The sequence below is a fragment of the Geotrypetes seraphini genome, chromosome 12 (assembly GCF_902459505.1).
Source record: "Geotrypetes seraphini chromosome 12, aGeoSer1.1, whole genome shotgun sequence".
Lineage (NCBI taxonomy): Eukaryota > Metazoa > Chordata > Amphibia > Gymnophiona > Dermophiidae > Geotrypetes > Geotrypetes seraphini.
Window position 1 is genome coordinate 57,718,929 of NC_047095.1, and position 19,590 is coordinate 57,738,518.

General features: G+C 45.7%; 1 protein-coding gene across 5 annotated transcripts in view; it reads left to right on the top strand.

The window, feature by feature from the left end:
* LRP8 (LDL receptor related protein 8) overlaps positions 1-19,590 on the top strand; it is a 390,473-nt gene that overhangs the window by 347,029 nt on the left and 23,854 nt on the right. For all 5 annotated transcript variants that reach the window (XM_033917173.1, XM_033917171.1, XM_033917172.1 and 2 more), the window contains one exon: positions 15,358-15,499. In XM_033917173.1, the coding sequence (XP_033773064.1) occupies positions 15,358-15,499 (142 nt within the window). The remainder of the gene's footprint in view (positions 1-15,357; positions 15,500-19,590) is intronic.

Consider the following 19,590-nt stretch of genomic DNA (forward strand, 5'->3'; position numbering starts at 1 on the left):
TCTCAAGGAGACAGTGCATGCAAATCCATCTCATATATATTCATTGTGGATATCCTGAAAACCTGACCTGCCTGTGGCTCTCGAGGACCGGAATTACCTACCCCTGATCTAGACTAAAGTATTCTATGAAACTATAGACCTGTTGCAAGTATTCCTGTATTTGCAAAGAGTTTGAAGGTCTGGTTTCTAGATGACAGGTAGATTATCTGGACAAACTTGATATTTTGCATAACTCTTAATTAGGCTTTCAGAGTCAATATAGCACAGAGACCTTATTAGGAACATTGTTTCAGAGGCTAAATCTTTAATTGGCAAGGGTCAATAAGCAATCATCATGCAATTTGATTTATCCTTAGCTTTTGATTTAGTCATACTTTCTTACTGATGAAATGAAATTAATTAGGAATTTCTGATTCAGTGCTATGTTGGTTCAGTGGCTTCCTGACAAGTAGAATATGCAGACTTCAAAATGAAAGGAATGTTATCTAAATCATGGCGAGCTACTTGTGGGGTTCCACAGCACTTACCTTTTTCACCTTGAGAGAACAAGGAAATCTGTAACTGACTGTGAACAATCAATTGATAACCCACAACCTTCTCAACCTATATTGTTTAATATATTTGAGTGTCACATGTTTTGGGCCTGCCCCGCAATCCAACAGTTTTGGAGACATCTTGGCCTATATACCACATCGCTTTGGGGACGGCGATGGCTTCCGCAACCGAGGGCGTTATTTGGATTTTATAATATAGCCTCGCCCAAACCCAGGGGAATGTCAGCATTTATCTCCAGAGCCCTTTTGATGGGAAAAAAAGCCATCCTCACCAACTGGCTCTCCCGTGATCCCCCGTCATATGCACAATGGAGATCCCTAATGATAGTGCACGCAACACTGGAGAGATGCATGGTGGGAGACTTGACTCTTGGCCCGGGTCGCAAATTTTGTCAGGTATGGGAGCACTTTTGGCAGGACCTCACACCGTGTGTTCGCAGTAGACTTTTGAATCTTTAAGATTTTATTCCCACTCTCAGCTGTTGGACTGGCCATGGATTCTTGGGGAGGGGAGGGGGGGGATGGGAGGGGGAACTGATTATATTGTTGAAAATGTTATTTCCTGAATGGTACTACTGTTTGTATTTGCTTCTTACTGCTGGAATAATAAAAATCATTTAAACATAATATATTTGAGTTCTCTTGGGACAGATCTGTTGAATTTAGGAATAAGTTGTTAGATTGTGTTTTGAAACTAAACTAAGCTAAAACTTAACTTTGTATACCGAGTCATCATTCTGAGAAGGCTTGATTCGGTTTACAACAATTAAATAAACAGGGAATGATTTACAAATGATAAATAGAAGATAATAGCACAATTTCAAAAGAATTAATTTTCAAAATGTTTGGCAAATAGTTTTTAAAGATTTACAGAAAAATTGAAATGAACTGGAACTCCTTAAAAAAAAAGGGAAGATCATTCCACAGTTGAGAGAGTTTAAAGACCAAAGATTGACTGAAGATCTTGACTCCTTTAATCCCTTTCTTAGAAGGAAGGGAGAGTTTAAATTGTTGGATACCTCTTGCAAAGGAGAATCGGTAAACGTTCCAAAATAAAGGAAGAAGAGGATTAAAGATACCATGTAGAATTTTAAAAGATATATAAGCACATTTAAATTGAATCCTAAAATAAACCGGGAGCCAATGAAGACTCTGAAGCAAAGGGGTCACATGGTCAAATTTACGTTTTCCAAAGATCAGCTTCGCAGCAGTATTCTGAATTAATTGTAATCTATGAAGACAAATTTTTGTAATGCTGAGGTAGATAGCGTTACAGTAATCAAGACGAGATAATATAATTGATTGAACTAAAATAGAAAAATGACGGTGATGAAAAAGATGTCTAACCTTCCTCAGCATTCATTGATTGTTTGAACTTAAATAAAGAAAAATGAAAATGCCTTGGTTAGGTTAAGATAGACACGGGGAAAGCCAGTACTTGTCCCTGGGATTGGTATAATGGAATTCCACTACTGTTTGGGATTTGCCAAATACTTGTGACCTGGATTAGACACTGTTGGAAGCAGGATATTGGGCTAGATCAGAGGTAGGCAATTCCGGTCCTCAAGAGCCGGAGCCAGGTCAGGTTTTTAGGATATCCACAATAAATATGCATCTCATACATTTTCATTGTGGATATCCTGAAAACCTGACCTGGCTCCGGCTCTCGATGACCGGAATTGCCAACCCCTGGGCCCTTTGCAGGGCCACATTTTGGATTTGTAGGTACTTAGAGGCCCACAGAAAAAATAGTTAATGTCTTATTAAAGAATTATATTTTAACTGCTTGTAAGGACGTTTGCTCTTGCACAGATAAGCAAATGTAATAAAACCTGAAAGCCAGACTTGACTTAACTTTAGCCATAAAAATCAGAGTGTTTATTGAGAGAGAGAGAGAGTAGGAGATAGTGGATGCTGCGGATGGGCAGACTGGATGGGCCATTTGGCCTTTATCTGCTGTCATGTTTCTATAACAATAATGCTCTATGACCCCCACAATGCAAGTGTTAAGAGACTTAGCTTATAATTTAACAATAATGTTCTATGACCTCACAATGCAGGTGTAAAGAGCCCCAGCCTAAGGGGAGAGGAGGAAGTAGTGGATGCTACGGATGGGCAGACTGGATGGGCCATTTTGCCTTTATCTGCTGTCATGTTTCTTTTTTAAAAAATTTATATATTTATTAACTTTTCATTATGAATCAAGCATAACTTGTACAGAAAGGAAATTAAGCATAGAGTAATAAAGTAGAATTTACATAATAGAAGAAATCAAAAATAAGCTTAAATTTTAACTCAGATCCTTAATAAAATCCAAAATGGGTAGTAAGTGAGTATTAAAGAAAATTGCATTTAGTAACACAGATAATAAACTAGTTGGATGAGACTAGGGCACCCTTTCCTTTAACACAACGCTCAGTTTGGGACGGCTCAAAGAAAACAGATTTATGATATCGATAATGTATTACACATTTGCAAGGATGATGTAGGTAGAAAGTCGCCCCCAGGGCTGTAACACCAGGTTTCATCAGCAAGAATTCACGTCTCCTTCTCTGCGTATCTGTAGCCAAATCTGGAAACAGTCATGTTCCTATATCATCTTTCTAGCAAGAAATATAGTCGCTGTGCATATATTATCAAAACTTTTCAAAACGTATTCATCATACTTTTAACAAACCTCTACAGACAGCTGACAATTAAAAGGTGGACCTCGAAGGAGTTATTGGATGCTGCGGATAAGCAGACTGGATGGGCCATTTGGTCTTTATCTACCATCATGTTTCTATAGCCATAAAGCTCTTTGCCCTCACAATGCAAGTGTTAAGAGCCTTAGCTTATAACCATAAAGCTCTATGACTTCGCAATGCAGTTGTAAAGAACCTCAGTTTACAGGGAGAGGAGGAGATAGTGGATGCTGGGGATGGGCAGACTGGATGGGCCATTTGGCCTTCATCTGCCCATCATGTTTCTATGTCCTCCAGTGTCCTTAATTTGGATAACTGCTTCTGATTCCATAAGGGAGTCTATAATGCTAGAGCATATTACAACGCCTAATTATTCTGAGCCTTTGCCCAAATCTGCCCTGTCTGCTCTTATAGTTCACATTTCAGTCTTCTGAGAGCTTTCTCTAATACTCTCGCCAGACTCTGCTCCCAATCTCCTGGTATTTGATTGCAACAGAACACAGCACGAGTCAATTGTGCAGAGCAGTAGTCCATTTTAAAATTAGCGAAATCCAAAGACCACTGCTTTTAATGGTAATGCAATCAGCAGTACCCTGGCACCTTTACCTGCCCTCACAAACCAGGCTCCTAAATCCTATGTCAACAATGATTGGAATATTTTGTAATGAATACAACACCTTTCTGTAAACTAATTTTACTTATTGAAGGAAGAGAGAGATATAATTAAAGCATTATTGTGCCACCTGAAGTCAATTAACCGGTTACCTAGACGACCTAACTAGGTAGAAGCAGTAGCGTTCAAAAGGGATGTTAGAGCAAAATATCTGCTCTTATCTAAGCCAGGGCAAAATTATTTCTGTTGTCTGCAACCAGGCCACACACAGGTAAATGGGACGCTTTCATTAATCAGTCTGAGCGTTGACAATTGAGATATGATTGGATGACAGCCGCCAGTTTCCATATCACAGATGACTAGATGCCTTTGCCTGCTTAGATTTCTTGCTCATTTGTTTTAATTGAATATGTAGCCCACTGTCCCAGGGAGTATGCAGGCTTCAGCTTACTTAGTAACATAGTAGATGACGGCAAATAAAGACACGAATGGTCCAACCAGTCTGCCCAACCTGATTCAATTTAAATTTTTTCTTCTTAGATATTTCTGAGCAAGAATCCAAAGCTCTACCCGGTACTGTGCTTGGGTTCCTACTGCCGAAATCTCCGTTAAAACCTACTCCAGCCCATCTACACCCTCCCAGCCACTGAAGCCCTCCCCAGCCCATCCTCCCCCAAACAGCCATATATAGACACAGACCGTGCAAGTCTGCCCAGTTCTGGCCTTAGTTCAATTTTTAATATTTTCTGATTCTAGATCCTCTGTGTTCACCCCACGCTTCTTTGAACTCCGTCATCATTTTCCTCTCCACCACCTCTCTCGGGAGTGCATTCCAGGCATCCACCACCATCTCCGTAAAGTAGAATTTGCTAACATTGCCCCTGAATCTACCACCCCTCAACCTCAAATTATGTCCTCTGGTTTTACCATTTTCCTTTCTCTGGAAAAGATTTTGTTCTACGTTAATACCCTTCAAGTATTTCAATGTCTGAATCATGTCTCCCCATCCCTCCTTTCCTCTAAGGCAGGGGTGTCCAATGTCGGTCCTCGAGGGCCGCAGTCCAGTCGGATTTTCAGGATTTCCCCAATGAATATACATGAGGTCTATTTGCATGCACTGCTTTCATTGTATGCTAATAGATCTCATGCATATTCATTGGGGAAATCCTGTAAACCCGACTGGATTGCGGCCCTCGAGGACCGACATTGGACACCCCTGCTCTAAGGTATACATATTCAGGGCTTCCACTCTCTCCTCATATGTCTTCTGGTGGACTTGCCCTCTTGTTTGGATCCAGTTTCCCCCCCCCCCCCCCAGGAATCTCCCAAATAGTTCACTGTAGAGTGGATCCAATGGCATAGTAAAGGGGGGTGGTCTGTTCCAGGTGCCATCTTGGTGGGGGCGCCGGCACCCCCCCTCCTCACTACTATGCAAGCACGCCTCTTCCCCCGTACCTCTTTAAGGTTCCTGGCGCAAGCAGCAACCCCAACCTGCTGCTCGTGCCAGCATCGGCTCTTCCTCTGACATCACTTCCTGGACCCGCGCCTAGGAAATGGCATCGGAGAAAGAGCCAGTGCTGGAACGAGCAACAGGTTTGGGATGCTGCTCGTGCCGGGAACGTTAAAGAGGGACAGGGGAAGAGGCGTGGGGGGCAGGGGAGGGCCAACACCGCCCAGGGTGCATTTTGCCCTCGCTGCTCCACTGGGTGGATCCTTTTGCATTGTGTTTGTTGAGGAGTACACCAGGCCCCCTGAGAAATTGAGATTCGAAACCCCATTTAGTATAGGATGTGTAGGCCAGAAAAGGGATGCTTTAAGTCAGACTATCCAAAAGGGGATTCCAACAGATCAAAAATCTTGAGCCCTAACAAAGTTACTATTGGAAAAAATCCTACAGGAATGAAGTAGCCACTAAAGTGGAGGAAAAAAGCCTCAGAGATAATGGCAGCTCTATAACGATATAAATGTCGATTCTTCAAGGCTGCGTAAATCAAATCATAGGCACCAAAAAACCTCCACTTATCAAGCAATATCCATGGGCAACTCATAACCTGTAGCAAATCACACAGTGAGGGAGTTATCTGAACCTCTCCAACAAATCTTCATCACAGACTTCAAATGCACTCTTCAAACTCTTCTAAACCATCCAGGCACAGTACATCAATGGGACCGGTCCAGTTGAAAAACCTGTTTTAAGTCAGGCCATACAAAACTTCCCATGTATTTTACAAAAGGCTCGCTGAATGCGGAGACTTCAAAATTACGTTAGCTTAGCGGGATTTTAAAAAGGCTTGGATAATTTCCTAAAAAAGAAGTCCTTAGGCCATTATTGAGATGGCTTGGAGAAATCCATTGCTTCTTCCTACTTGAGAACTAGCTAGGTACTTGGTACCTGGGTTGGCCACTGTTGGAAACAGGAAACTGGGCTTAATGGACCTAGGTCTGTCCCGGTATGGCAATTCTTATGTTGGAGTACATGTATTTGCTGGCCCATATAACCAGAATCTTTTTTTTTTTTTTTTTTTAAAGTACAAAAGAGTGGAGTTATATGTTTACATAAAGAAGCTTGTTGCTCATGTTAAATGCTGATTTTGTAAAATTTAGACATGAGGAGCCAATTAAGGAATTCTAAATCTCAAAATGTGGCTTCTTGAGGTGGATTTTAAAGCCAGAGAGAGAAACACAAACTCTTGAACCCCAGGTCAACATGAGACGTTAGATCACATTTACATATGATTCAGAGGAAGTATGTATGCCAGCATTTGTTGAAATATACCCATAGTCCCTCTTTTAAAATACAAGGGTTATTTCATAAATACCGTATTTTCACGTAGATAACGTGCATCCGTGTAAAACGCGCACACGGGTATAGCGCGTGGGAAACCGACATATATGTAAAAAAAATTTTATATACCGCGCACACCCGTATACCGCGCATGCTGCCCCGACTCTCCCGTCGCCGCCCGACTCTCCTTTCGCCCGCCCCGACTCTCCTCTGGCCACCCCGACTCTCCTCTCCCCTTTGAAGTCCTGTCTCCACCCTGAAAGCCTGATGCCCCCCCCCGACGTCCGATTCACCCCCCCCCCCCCCCGCAGGACCGCTCGCACCCCCACCCCGAAGGACCGCTCGCACGCACCCGCACCTCCACCCTGAAGGACCGCTTGCATGCACTCCCACCCGCACCCCCACCCTGAAGGAACGCTCGCACCCCCACAGCCTCCCGACCCCCCCCCCCCCCGCTCATCATGTAGAAGCTCCTACCGGTGTCCTGCTGCTTCCTCTTGGCAGTCCTGGCCCTTCTGTGAGCCCTGTGTCTGCGCTGCTTCGTCTTCCGGCGGTCAGAGAAAGGGCGGGACCGCTGGAAGACGAAGCAGCGCAGACGCAGGGCTCACAGAAGGGCCGGGACCGCCAAGAGGAAGCAGCAGGACACCAGTAGGAGCTTCTACATGATGAGTGGGGGGGGGGGTCGGGAGGCCGTGGGGGTGCGAGCGGTCCTTCGGGGGGGGGGTGGGGGTGCGTACGAGCGGTCCTTCGGGGTGGGGGTGCGAGCGGTCCTGCGGGGGGGTGAATCGGATGTCAGGGGGGGACCTATGTAAAAAAAAATTTGTAAAACGCGCTCACGCGTATAACGCACAAAGTTTGTAAAAACCGTGTATAACGCACGCGTTATATGCATGAAAATACTGTAATGCACACTTTTTTTTTTTTATTATGAAATGTTTTATTTTTTGATTGATAATTTTGATCTAAATCCTAATAAAAGGCACGAGGCGGCAGAGATGCTTGAAGACAGACCTGAGGATTCAGTTGCCTTTAAACTGACCAGGTTCTGCCTTCTGAAAGCTTTTATGATGAATTACATTGATCCATGTTTGTGTGTGTGAAGTTCTTTCTCTCTCTCAGCACAACACTGGTACTTCTTAAGTAAATATTATCCCAGGACAAGCAGGCAGCATATTCTTAACACATGGGTGACGTCACCGACGGAGCCCTCGGTACGGACCTTTTTAACTAGAAGTTTCTAGTTGGCCGCACCGCGCGTGCGCGAGTGCCTTCCCGCCCGACGGAGGAGTGCGTGGTCCCCAGTTTCTTCGTTTCCGCGGAGCGAAGAAGACGCGTGTGTTTTTTCAACGGCCGTTGAAACCACTTTTTTGCCTTCCCGCTCGCGCTTTTTTCCTTCTTTTTTCTTCCTTTACCTTCGGGTTTATTTTTCTTTGATTTGCAAAAAAAAAAAAAAAAAAAAACTTTGCTTTTTTTTTCCTTTTCTTTCGTTTTTGCCCCGGCGGGGCCTGTTGCCAGTATACAGGCCTCGGGCTTCGATTTTGCGGAGGCTATCTTCCCCTTCATGCCCCCGCAGGTCGGTTTTAAGAAGTGCCAGCGGTGTGCACGCCCGATCTCCATCACTGACCCACACAATTGGTGTTTGCAGTGTCTGGGTCCGGAGCATCGGGCGGACTCCTGCACCCGCTGTGCTACTCTTCAAAAAAGAACCCTTAAAAACCGAAGAATTCAGCAAACTCTCCTCTTCGGCACCGAGTCGGCGATGGACTCCTCACCTTCAACAGCGGTACCTCAGAAATCGGCACCGTCGTCCTCGACAACCGACCGACCCCGCATCGGCGTCACTGGCGCCAGGTAAGCCGGCTAAGAAGCCTTCCTCTTCCCTCGAGCGCCCTCCGGCTACGGTGGCGACACCGTCCCTACCGGCATCGCACCGGTCCCGCAAACGCTCCGCCCCGATCTCGGTGAGTGCCTCGTCATCGGCCTCCTCATCACCGGGGCGTGGAGCGGCATCTAAGGAACCGAAGAAAAAGAAAGCGGTTCCGATGCCACCCCTAGATGACCGTATCTCGGCCATCTTAAAGGCTCAACTCCAAGAACAGTTGAAGAAACAACTTGAACAACTGTTGCCCACTATCCTGGCACCGCTCCTTGCGGTACCAGACCGGCCCGAGCCCCGTACCGAGCCCCCGGTGTCCACCCCTTCGGTACCGGTGAACACATCCATGCCGATCCTTTCGGCCCAACAACTTCAAGGCGATCCGGTGGTTCATTCTCATGCCACATTGGATCCTCCTCGGCACCAGGCGGTACGGCATTCTTCTCGGGACCGAGATAGACGCCGGTCGTCCTCCCCTGGTACCGTTTCGGTGCGCTCTGGAAAATCCTTGTCCAAAACTCGACATACCGCGCCCTCCACCCCGGTGTCTCGACCAGAAGTCAGGGACCCTGACTTATGGGAGGAAACTCCTCTCGGTACCGAGGAGGATCCCTCCTCATCTGATGAGGAACCATCGGCACCCGATGCCACCTCTAAACCAGAGCAGTCCTCATTTTCCAAATTTTTGAGAGAAATGTCTGCTGCCCTATCCCTTCCTCTGGAATCGGACTCAAAAAAGTCTCAAGCCTTTCTAGAGGCTCTAGACTTTGAGCAACCTCCTAAGGAGTTCCTCAAACTTCCCGTGCATGACATTCTACGGGAAACGTTCTACAAAAACTTGGAAAATCCCCTCACGGTACCGGGAGCCCCCCGTAAACTGGACAACCTTTACCGTGTCATTCCCATTCCTGGATTCGACAAATCTCAATTGCCCCATGAGTCCCTTCTGGTTGAATCCACCTTAAAAAAGACTCAGGGCTCCAGTGTCTATGCCTCTACCCCCCCTGGCAGAGAAGGTAAAACCATGGACAAGTTTGGCAAGAGGCTTTACCAGAATGCCATGCTTGCAAACAGGGCAAACAACTATTCCTTCCATTTTTCCTTCTATCTCAAACATTTGGTCCAACAACTGTCTGCCCTCCAAAAGTACCTTCCTGAGCGCAAGGTCCCGCTATTCCAACAGCACATCTCTGGCCTTCTCCAAATGCGCAAGTATATGGTCCGCTCGATATACGACTCCTTCGAGCTTACCTCTCGGGCCTCTGCCATGGCCGTAGCCATGCGTCGCTTGGCCTGGCTCAGAGTCTCCGACCTGGACATCAACCACCAGGATCGTCTGGCCAACGCCCCCTGTCTCGGGGATGAGCTTTTTGGAGAGTCACTGGATTCCACCACCCAGAAACTCTCTGCCCATGAGACCAGGTGGGACACCCTGATCAAGCCGAAAAAGAAGGCACCGCCTACCCGACCTTATCGGCCACAAACATCTTATCAACGGAGATTCTCAGCCAGACCACTCAACCCGCCTCCCCAGCAATCTCGGCGGCCCCGTCAACAGCAACATCATGCTCAGGCTCGCTCTCAGGCCACTCAACCCTCTAAGCCTTCTCAGCCTGCTAAACAAACTCAGCCCTTTTGACTCTTCTCTCCAGGGCATAGCCAGTCATCCACCCTTGCTACCTCTTCCACAACCCATCGGAGGTCGTCTCACCATTTTCTCCAGCCGTTGGGAAGTCATCACGTCGGACCAGTGGGTCCTCAACATCATCCGCCACGGCTACTCTCTCAACTTCCAGACTCTACCTCCGGACAACCTTCCCGTAGAGTCTGCTTCAAACTCATCTCAAACCCCCCTCCTCCTGAGGGAGGTTCAATCCCTCCTCCTTCTCAATGCCATCGAAGAAGTACCTCCAGATCAAAGGGGTCAGGGATTCTACTCCCGCTACTTCCTGGTCCCCAAAAAGACGGGAGACCTCCGTCCCATTCTCGATCTAAGGGACCTCAACAAGTGTCTAGTCAAGGAGAAGTTCAGAATGCTCTCCCTTGCCACGCTTTACCCTCTTCTTTCTCAACACGACTGGCTATGTTCCCTGGACCTCAAAGAGGCCTACACTCACATCTCCATCAACCAGAATTCTCGCCGCTACCTACGGTTCCAGGTGCTGCACCACCATTTTCAGTACAAGGTGCTACCGTTCGGCCTAGCTTCCTCACCCAGGGTCTTCACCAAGTGCCTTATAGTGGTAGCGGCCTTCCTCAGGTCTCACAACCTCCAGGTGTTCCCCTACTTGGACGATTGGTTGGTGAAAGCACCTTCATCTCAACTCGTGCTACAAGCCACTCATCACACCATCTCTCTCCTCCACCTCCTGGGGTTCGAGATCAACTACCCCAAGTCGCACTTGCTTCCCACCCAGCGACTTCAATTCATTGGAGCAGTTCTGGACACCACGCTAATGAGGGCCTTTCTCCCCTCCGATCGCCAGCGGACCCTGCTCCATCTCTGCCGTCAGGTACTCATGCACCCCTCCATCCCTGCCCGACAGATGATGGTTCTACTGGGTCACATGGCCTCGACGGTGCATGTCCTTCCTCTGGCACGCCTCCACCTTCGTACGCCTCAGTGGACTCTCGCCAACCAATGGTCACAGACTACGGACCTTCTTTCTCATCCCATCTCTGTGACATCATCTCTTCAGCAATCTCTCCAATGGTGGTTGAACTCCTCAAATCTTTCCAGGGGTCTGCTTTTTCATCTGCCCCCCCACTCTATGATCATCACCACAGATGCGTCCCCCTACGCGTGGGGAGCTCACCTAGGAGATCTGCGCACCCAGGGACTTTGGACCCCACAGGAGCGTCGTCATCACATCAATTTCCTGGAACTCAGAGCCATGTTCTATGCCCTCAAGGCTTTCCAACATCTCCTCTGCCCTCAAGTCCTCCTCCTTTGCACGGACAATCAAGTCGCCATGTACTACATAAACAAGCAAGGCGGCACCGGATCTCGCCCCCTTTGTTTGGAGGCTCTGCGCATCTGGACCTGGGCCTCGGACCGCAATCTTTTTCTCAGGGCGGTCTATATCCAAGGCGAACAGAACTCTCTGGCCGACAATCTCAGTCGCATCCTTCAACCCCACGAGTGGACGTTGGACCCTCCGACTCTGCTCTCCGTCTTTGCTCGATGGGGCACTCCGCAGGTGGACCTCTTTGCAGCACCTCACAATCATCAGCTGCCCCAATTCTGCTCCAGACTCTTCTCTCCTCACCGTCTGGCCCCGGATGCATTCCTGCTCGATTGGAGGGATCGGTTCCTGGATGCCTTCCCTCCACTTCCTCTGATGTTGCGGACCTTGTCCAAACTCCGCAAAGACCACGCCACCATGATTCTTATCGCGCCTCGGTGGCCTCGCCAACACTGGTTCTCACTCCTGCTCCAGCTCAGCTCCAGGGAACCTATTCTACTTCCTGTGTTTCCTACTCTACTTACGCAGCAACATCAGTCTCTACTGCATCCCAATCTGTCTTCGCTCCACCTGACAGCTTGGTTTCTCTCGGGCTGACCTCTCCAGAGAACCTATCTCAGCCGGTCCGCCTCATCTTGGATGCCTCCAGGAAGCCGGCCACCCTCCAATGTTACCATCAGAAATGGACCAGATTCTCCTCCTGGTGTCTCCGGCATCATCAGGAACCCACCTCCTTAGCGGTGGAAACTGTATTGGAATATTTGCTCTCGCTGTCCAATGCTGGCCTCAAAACTACCTCTATCAGAGTCCACCTCAGTGCCATCACTGCATTTCATGAGCCTATTCTCGGAAAACCCCTCACGGCTCATCCTCTGGTTTCCAGATTTATGAGAGGTCTCTTCAATATCAAACCGCCTCTCAAGCCTCCTCCTGTCGTCTGGGACCTCAATGTGGTTCTCTCAGCACTCATGAAACCTCCGTTTGAGCCTCTTGCCACTACTTCGCTCAGGCTTCTTACCTGGAAGGTGCTTTTCCTAATTGCCATCACCTCTGCCAGGAGGGTTAGCGAACTGCATGCACTGGTTGCCGACCCACCTTTCACTGTTTTTCACCATGACAAAGGTTGTTCTGCGTACCCACCCTAAATTCCTTCCCAAGGTGGTCTCAGCTTTTCACCTCAACCAGTCCATTGTGCTACCCGTCTTCTTCCCTAAGCCTCACTCGCATCCTGGGGAACAGGCGTTGCACACGCTGGATTGTAAGCGTGCCCTTGCTTACTATCTTGATCGTACCAGAGCTCACCGAACAGCCCCTCAGCTCTTTTTGTCTTTCGACCCCAACCGTTTGGGTCGTCCTGTCTCCAAACGGACACTTTCAAATTGGCTTGCTGCCTGTATTGCTTTCTGCTACGCTCGGGCCGGTCTCTCACTGGAAGGATCTGTCACGGCCCACAGAGTCCGAGCTATGGCTGCTTCTGTGGCTTTCCTCCGCTCCACGCCCATCGAGGAAATCTGCAAGGCGGCCACTTGGTCCTCAGTTCACACGTTCACTACTCACTACTGTCTGGATGCGTTCTCCAGACGGGATGGACACTTCGGCCAATCTGTGTTACAAAATTTATTTTCCTAATGGCCAACCATCCCACCTCCCTCTTTGTTAGCTTGGAGGTCACCCATGTGTTAAGAATATGCTGCCTGCTTGTCCTGGGATAAAGCACAGTTACTTACCGTAACAGGTGTTATCCAGGGACAGCAGGCAGATATTCTTACGTCCCACCCACCTCCCCGGGTTGGCTTCTTAGCTGGCTTATCCTAACTGGGGACCACGCACTCCTCCGTCGGGCGGGAAGGCACTCGCGCACGCGCGGTGCGGCCAACTAGAAACTTCTAGTTAAAAAGGTCCGTACCGAGGGCTCCGTCGGTGACGTCACCCATGTGTTAAGAATATCTGCCTGCTGTCCCTGGATAACACCTGTTACGGTAAGTAACTGTGCTTTATGACATCGCTTATGCTATTCCTTCAAACTTTTAAAGTCATTCTTTTTTTTTTTTTTTTTGTTTTAATTTTTTATTCATTTTCATACATCCACAAGTGTAACATAGAAATTTAAAACGATCTCATAAAACATACACTTGAATTCCTTTCATGTACCACTGTAAATACAATATATTATTCTGTATTTATGAACAAAAATAACTGAAATATATGTATTACCTAATATGTATAATAATTATTATTAAAATTTAAACCCCTCTTTCCCTCCCCTCCCAATACACATAAGAATTATAATAAAAATAATGACAAATATTTTATGAGATAAATTAAATAAAATGAAACCCACCCCCTCCCTTCTTAAGATTTTTATTATGGGAAAATGATTTCATTCATTACAGAATTCTGCTAATGGTCCCCAGATCTTCTGAAACTTGCCAAAATAACCTCTCTATGTTGCTAATGCACGCTCCATTTTATATATATGGCATACGGAATTCTACCAGAAGTTATAGTTTAACCTATCATAATTTTTCCAGTTATATGTAATTTGTTGTACTGCTACCCCAGTCAATATAAATAAAAGTTTGTTATTGTTTGAAGAAATTAAAGTAATTTTTGATAACTTTGATGTAATCCGCCTTGAACTGCAAGGCATTGGCGGAATAGAAATCGCTAATATAATGTAATAATAGTCACTGCCCAGAAAAAGGATCTAGGTGTCATCGCTGAGGATATGTTGAAACCCTCAGCGGTGGTGGCTAAGAAAGCAACTAGAATGTTTGTTTTCCATTCTTTTCCTGAGAATTCCTAAGATGAAAATGTTATAATGCCCTTTTCTTGTATTGCATTTCAAAAAGAAAAGGAGCACAAAGTTTGTTTCAAATGGACATCTCTGACGTTCATATGGGGAAGGGCTGATATCCTAACTGAAATCCCATAGTAATCATAGCTAGTGTACCTTGAAAGATTGGTAGATGTGATCACATCTGGGTTAGAGAATGACACGGTGACAAAATTCATCACCGTCCCCGTCCCCGCGGGAAACCATCTTCATGTCATTCTTTAAGGAGAGAGGGAAGAATCAGAGTATGAATGGCCACAACCACTGACCCGCAAGCTTTGCTTTGAAGAATGCTGGTGTAGAAGGACTGAGGTTGAAACAGACACTACAGAAAGACAGTCTCTGGTATCCAGAGCAGATATTGTGATGTCATAATGCCTCATTCCACCAGTGCCTAAGAGCCAATCATATCAGTGATGTCACAAAATGGCTTCATTATCCTTGGCTCACATAAGAATCAGTGTATAAATGGCCACAACCACTGACCCGCAAGCTTTGCTTTGAAGAATGTTGGTGTAAAAGTACTAAGGTTGAGATAAGACACTAAAGAATGACAGTCTCTGGTATCCAGAGCTGAGATTGTGATGTCATAATGCTTCATTCCACCAATGCCTAAGAGCCAAACTCATCAGTAATGTCACAATGGCTTGATTGTCCTATACTTGGCTCCCATAAGAATCAGAGTATGAATGGCCACAACCACTGACCCGCAAGCTTTGCTTTGAAGAATGCTGGTGTAGAAGGACTGAGGTTGAAATAGACACTAGAAAATGACAAGGGATTATTTCCCGCGGTTATCCGCGGGGACGGGGACGGTGATAAATTTTGTCACCGTGTCATTCTCTAATCTGGGTGTCTTGAATAAACTTGCTACTCCTATGAAACCAGTTTGGTCTGGGTGTACTGTATAATGCAAAAAAATTGCAGGCAATGTATCTGCTAACACCCTGTCTTTTCTTTGTGTATCAGGGTAAAATTGGTCAGTATGATCCAGAGTCTTTGATCTTAGATGCAGTGATGTATGTATCTCTTGTTCTCTGCAGGACAAGGTGTTCTGGACTGACCTAGAGAATGAAGCCATTTTTAGTGCAAACCGCCTCAGTGGCCTGGAAATATCTATTCTCGCTGAGAACCTGAATAACCCTCATGACATTGTGATCTTCCATGAGCTGAAGCAACCAAAAGGCAAGTCTGGCTCCTGGCTGGTAGATGAAATGGCCCTCATTGACTAGTGCAGAAGGTTCTCAACCGAGTCTTCAGGACACACCAACCAGCCAGGTTTTAAAGGATACCCTCAATAAATGAATCAAATTGTGCATATTAGGAATGAAAAAAAAAAAATCAAAATGATCTCTGTAAAAAAGGATCTTTGTTTTCTAATCTAATCTAGTATTCGTGCGTCACGTATACCTGTGCAGGCTCAAAGTGACTTGCAGTGTAACGAGAAAAGGATACATATAACATGGAGGGGAACTGGGGAAAGAAGGGGAGAATAGACAGGAAATAGAGCGAGAAGCCTGGTCAGTATCAAGAGATTACTGAGTGTTCATGTAGAGTTAATTTGTTGAAGAGAGTTCAGTTATCAGATAGAAGGATCTTCAATTTCTTCCGAAATGAGGTGTGTTTGGGTTCCGTTCTGATTGTCTCTGCGAGGTTATTCCAGGTTTTGACTCCTAAGAAGGTGAGCATGGAGTGGTCATACAAAAACCCGATATGTTTAGCCAACAGGCTGCAACAGGGGTCAAATGGTCCAGAACTCTCCCACTCGACCATCTCAGAAATTGAATGGGACCTCTAATAAAGGTGTCCAAAGTTTTGGGGCCTGGTCTCAACTAGGTCCAGAGTTAGGGGCTCCTTTATTTGGGCCATTTTTTTTTTGTATCCTTAGAAGATGTTGAGTGGGGAAACCTACTTGAAATTGGACAGGTTAACATGAAATTACCCATTTATAAAGCAAGTGGTCCTTCCTATAAACACAATGGTTTTCTTTCAACCTCTCTTGTTACAAATTTCTCCTCACTCGGTGACTCCAGTCAACAATTTTGTAAACTGACGCTTCAGTCTAGGTACCCCAGTTCCATGTGCATACCGACAAAATATGGAATACTAGTGTAATTTGGCATCGATATGGCTATGGTAGGCATGCCCTCTTAACCCAGCTCACTGGGCACGTGTGCCAAATGACATGCATTGTTTTAGAGCATTCTATAAACTACCCACATGCCTGGGAGACATGCCCAAAGCCTGTCCATGTTTTGCCCAACTATACACTCCTAGCAGTTAGGGACTACCTTATACAATAGCAGCAAATACACTTGAGTGGAGTGAAATGGGTAGACGTGAATTGCATGTTTACTCTTTCCAAAAAAATACAGGGACTTGGGGGCAAGCAATGAAGCTGCTACGTAGTAGATTTGAAACAAACCAGAGAAAATATTTCTTCAAATACTTGAAGGGTATTAACGTAGAACAAAATCTTTTCCAGAGAAAGGAAAATGGTAAAACCAGAGGACATAATTTGAGGTTGAGGGGTGGTAGATTCAGGGGCAATGTTAGGAAATTCAACTTTACGGAGAGGGTAGTGGATGCCTGGAATGCGCTCCCGAGAGAGGTGGTGGAGAGGAAAACTGTGACTGAGTTCAAAGAAGCGTGGGATGAACACAAAGGATCTAGAATCAGAAAATAATATTAAATATTGAACTAAGGCCAGTACTGGGCAGACTTGCACGGTCTGTGTCTATATATGGCTGTTTGGTGGGGGATGTGCTGGGGAGGGCTTCAGTGGCTGGGAGGGTATAGATGGGCTGTAGAGGTTTTGACAGAAATTTCGGCATTTGGAACCCAAGCACAGTACCGGGTAGAGCTTTGGATTCTTGCCCAGAAATAGCTAAGAAGAAAACATTTAAATTGAATCTGGTTGGGCAGACTGGATGGACCATTCGGGTCTTTATCTGCTGTCATCTACTATGTTACTATGTTTTCACTCAACGTGTAATGGAAAATGTGGTGAAAGTAGTTTGCTTAGCAGAGTTTAAAAAAGATTTGGATAATTTCCTAAAGGAAAAGTCTATAAGCCATTATTAAAATAGACTTGAGAAAATCCACAGTTTATTTGATCCTTGTTTGTGTGGATGAAGTTCTTTCTCTCTCTCTCAGCACTCCAGCACGGGAAACCAGGACCCTGGGTCGCTTGTGCTGCTGTGATCACAACACTGATACAGTCACTGCCCAAGAAAAGGATCTAGGCTGAAACCCTCAGCAGTGGTGGCTAAGAAAGCAAATAGAATGTTAGGATGAGCAGTTCTAGAATTATTTATTATTATTATTATTATTATTATTAGGTTCTTATATCCCGCCATACCCAAAGAGTTCTAGGCGGTTTACATTCGTTACATTAGGATCCGGTCTGAACCCGGATTTACAAAAATTTTATCGGAATTGCAGGTAGCGCGGAAGGAGGCACAGGTTTATCGTAGTTGGGTTAGAGGAAAAAATGGAGGGAGTGGGAAACCAGAAGAGGGGGGGGGAGAGGGAGGACTTCATTTATAATAATAATAATAATAACTTTATTTTATATACCGCCAACTATCTTGCGACTTCTAGGCGGTTTACAATAAAGAGAAGTGGTTTACAATATAGAGAAACTGTAGTTACAATATAGATAAACTGTAGTTACAATAAAGAGAGACTGTACATACAGCGGATTAAAGGGTATAACATTGTACATCTGGTAGTTCCAACATTAATAAATATTAACAGCAGTTTGTGTGCCGTGCTGCTTACATATGATTAGAAATGTTCCTTAAATTGAATATAGTGTTCATGGTTGGTGATTGGGTTGGGGTTTATAATTTAATGATTTGGGTATGTTGTGGTATTATAAAGGGGGCTGATGTTCTGGTTCGTTATCTAAGTATTTCAAGAACAGGTATGTTTTTAGGTGTTTCCTAAATTCACCATAGTTGGTTGTATGTGCAATTAGTTTTTCTAAGTCTTTGCCCCATGTGGCTGCTTGTAATGAAGACTGTATGTTGAGGGTGAGTTGAAATTTGTTAGGCTTTAAAATGTACTTATGAGTGTTACTTTAATGGAAACTGATGAAAGCGCGCAGGACATTGGCACGCTGCCAATCCCGCGCCGAAATCTGCGCACAGAACCAAAGTGCACCGCCGCTTTCACGCCTTACCGTTAGTGTTCTGAAGGAGAGAACCCCCCCTCCCCCCCCCCCGTACACTTAGAACTGGTCGTGCTCCTGTTGGGAGGAGGAACCCCCACCCAGTACACTGAAAACTTCCGTTCTCTCACTGTTTGGGAGTTTTCAGTGTAGTGGGGGGTTCCCCCTCCCAACAGGAGCGCGACCAGTTCTAAGTGTACGGGGGAGGGTTCCCCCCACCCCCCCCTCAGAACACTAATGGTAAGGCGAGAAAGCGGCAGAACCAGCAGCGCGCATTGGTCCTGCGTGCAGATGTTGGCGCGCCAATGTCCAACGCGCTTTTGACGTGCCACCCTTAGAATATAGGCGGTATATAAACTTTTAAATAAATATTTCTAGGATAAGATGCATAAAATGTGTTTTAGTTTTTGGGATCTTGCCAGGTACTCGTGACCTGGATTAGCCACTGTTGGAAACAGGATACTGGACTTGATGAACCTTTGGTCTGTCCCAGTAGGTCAATTCTTAGGTTATGTTATAGGCACTTATTGGCCAATTAATGGCACCTTTGACACACCTAAGTGACACCTAACCTCTAAGTACCACTTTTTAAAATTGCTTCCATAGTGTTTAAGGGAGGGACCATTTGTTTTATAAATGATACCCCTGATGCAGCCTGTTGGCTAAACATGTTGGCTTTTGTATAACCACTTCAAAAGAAGAAAGATCCATTTTTACACAGAGCTCAGTTTGTTTTTATTATTATTCCTAGTTTACAATATTTGCATTGTTCCTTATTTTTGTGGCATAACTACCTCTCTTTTGTTATCCACAATGCATATACATGAGTGAAATTTGCAGGCAGTGCCTCCGTTGTATGCAAATCTGTTTCATGCATATGCAATGCAGATATCCGAAAGCCTGATTGGCTATATATCAGGGATCCTCAAACTAAGGGCCGGATACGGCCCTCCAAGGTCATTTACCTGGCCCCCGTTTGAGAGTTTACTGCTCATGTTCCTAACCATTGCTGACCTGCTCCATTGTGGCTTTCTCACTATAGCACTCTTCAGTTCTCACCGCTCCTCACTGCCTGCCGCCAGTAACCCCCTCATGTGAGCTG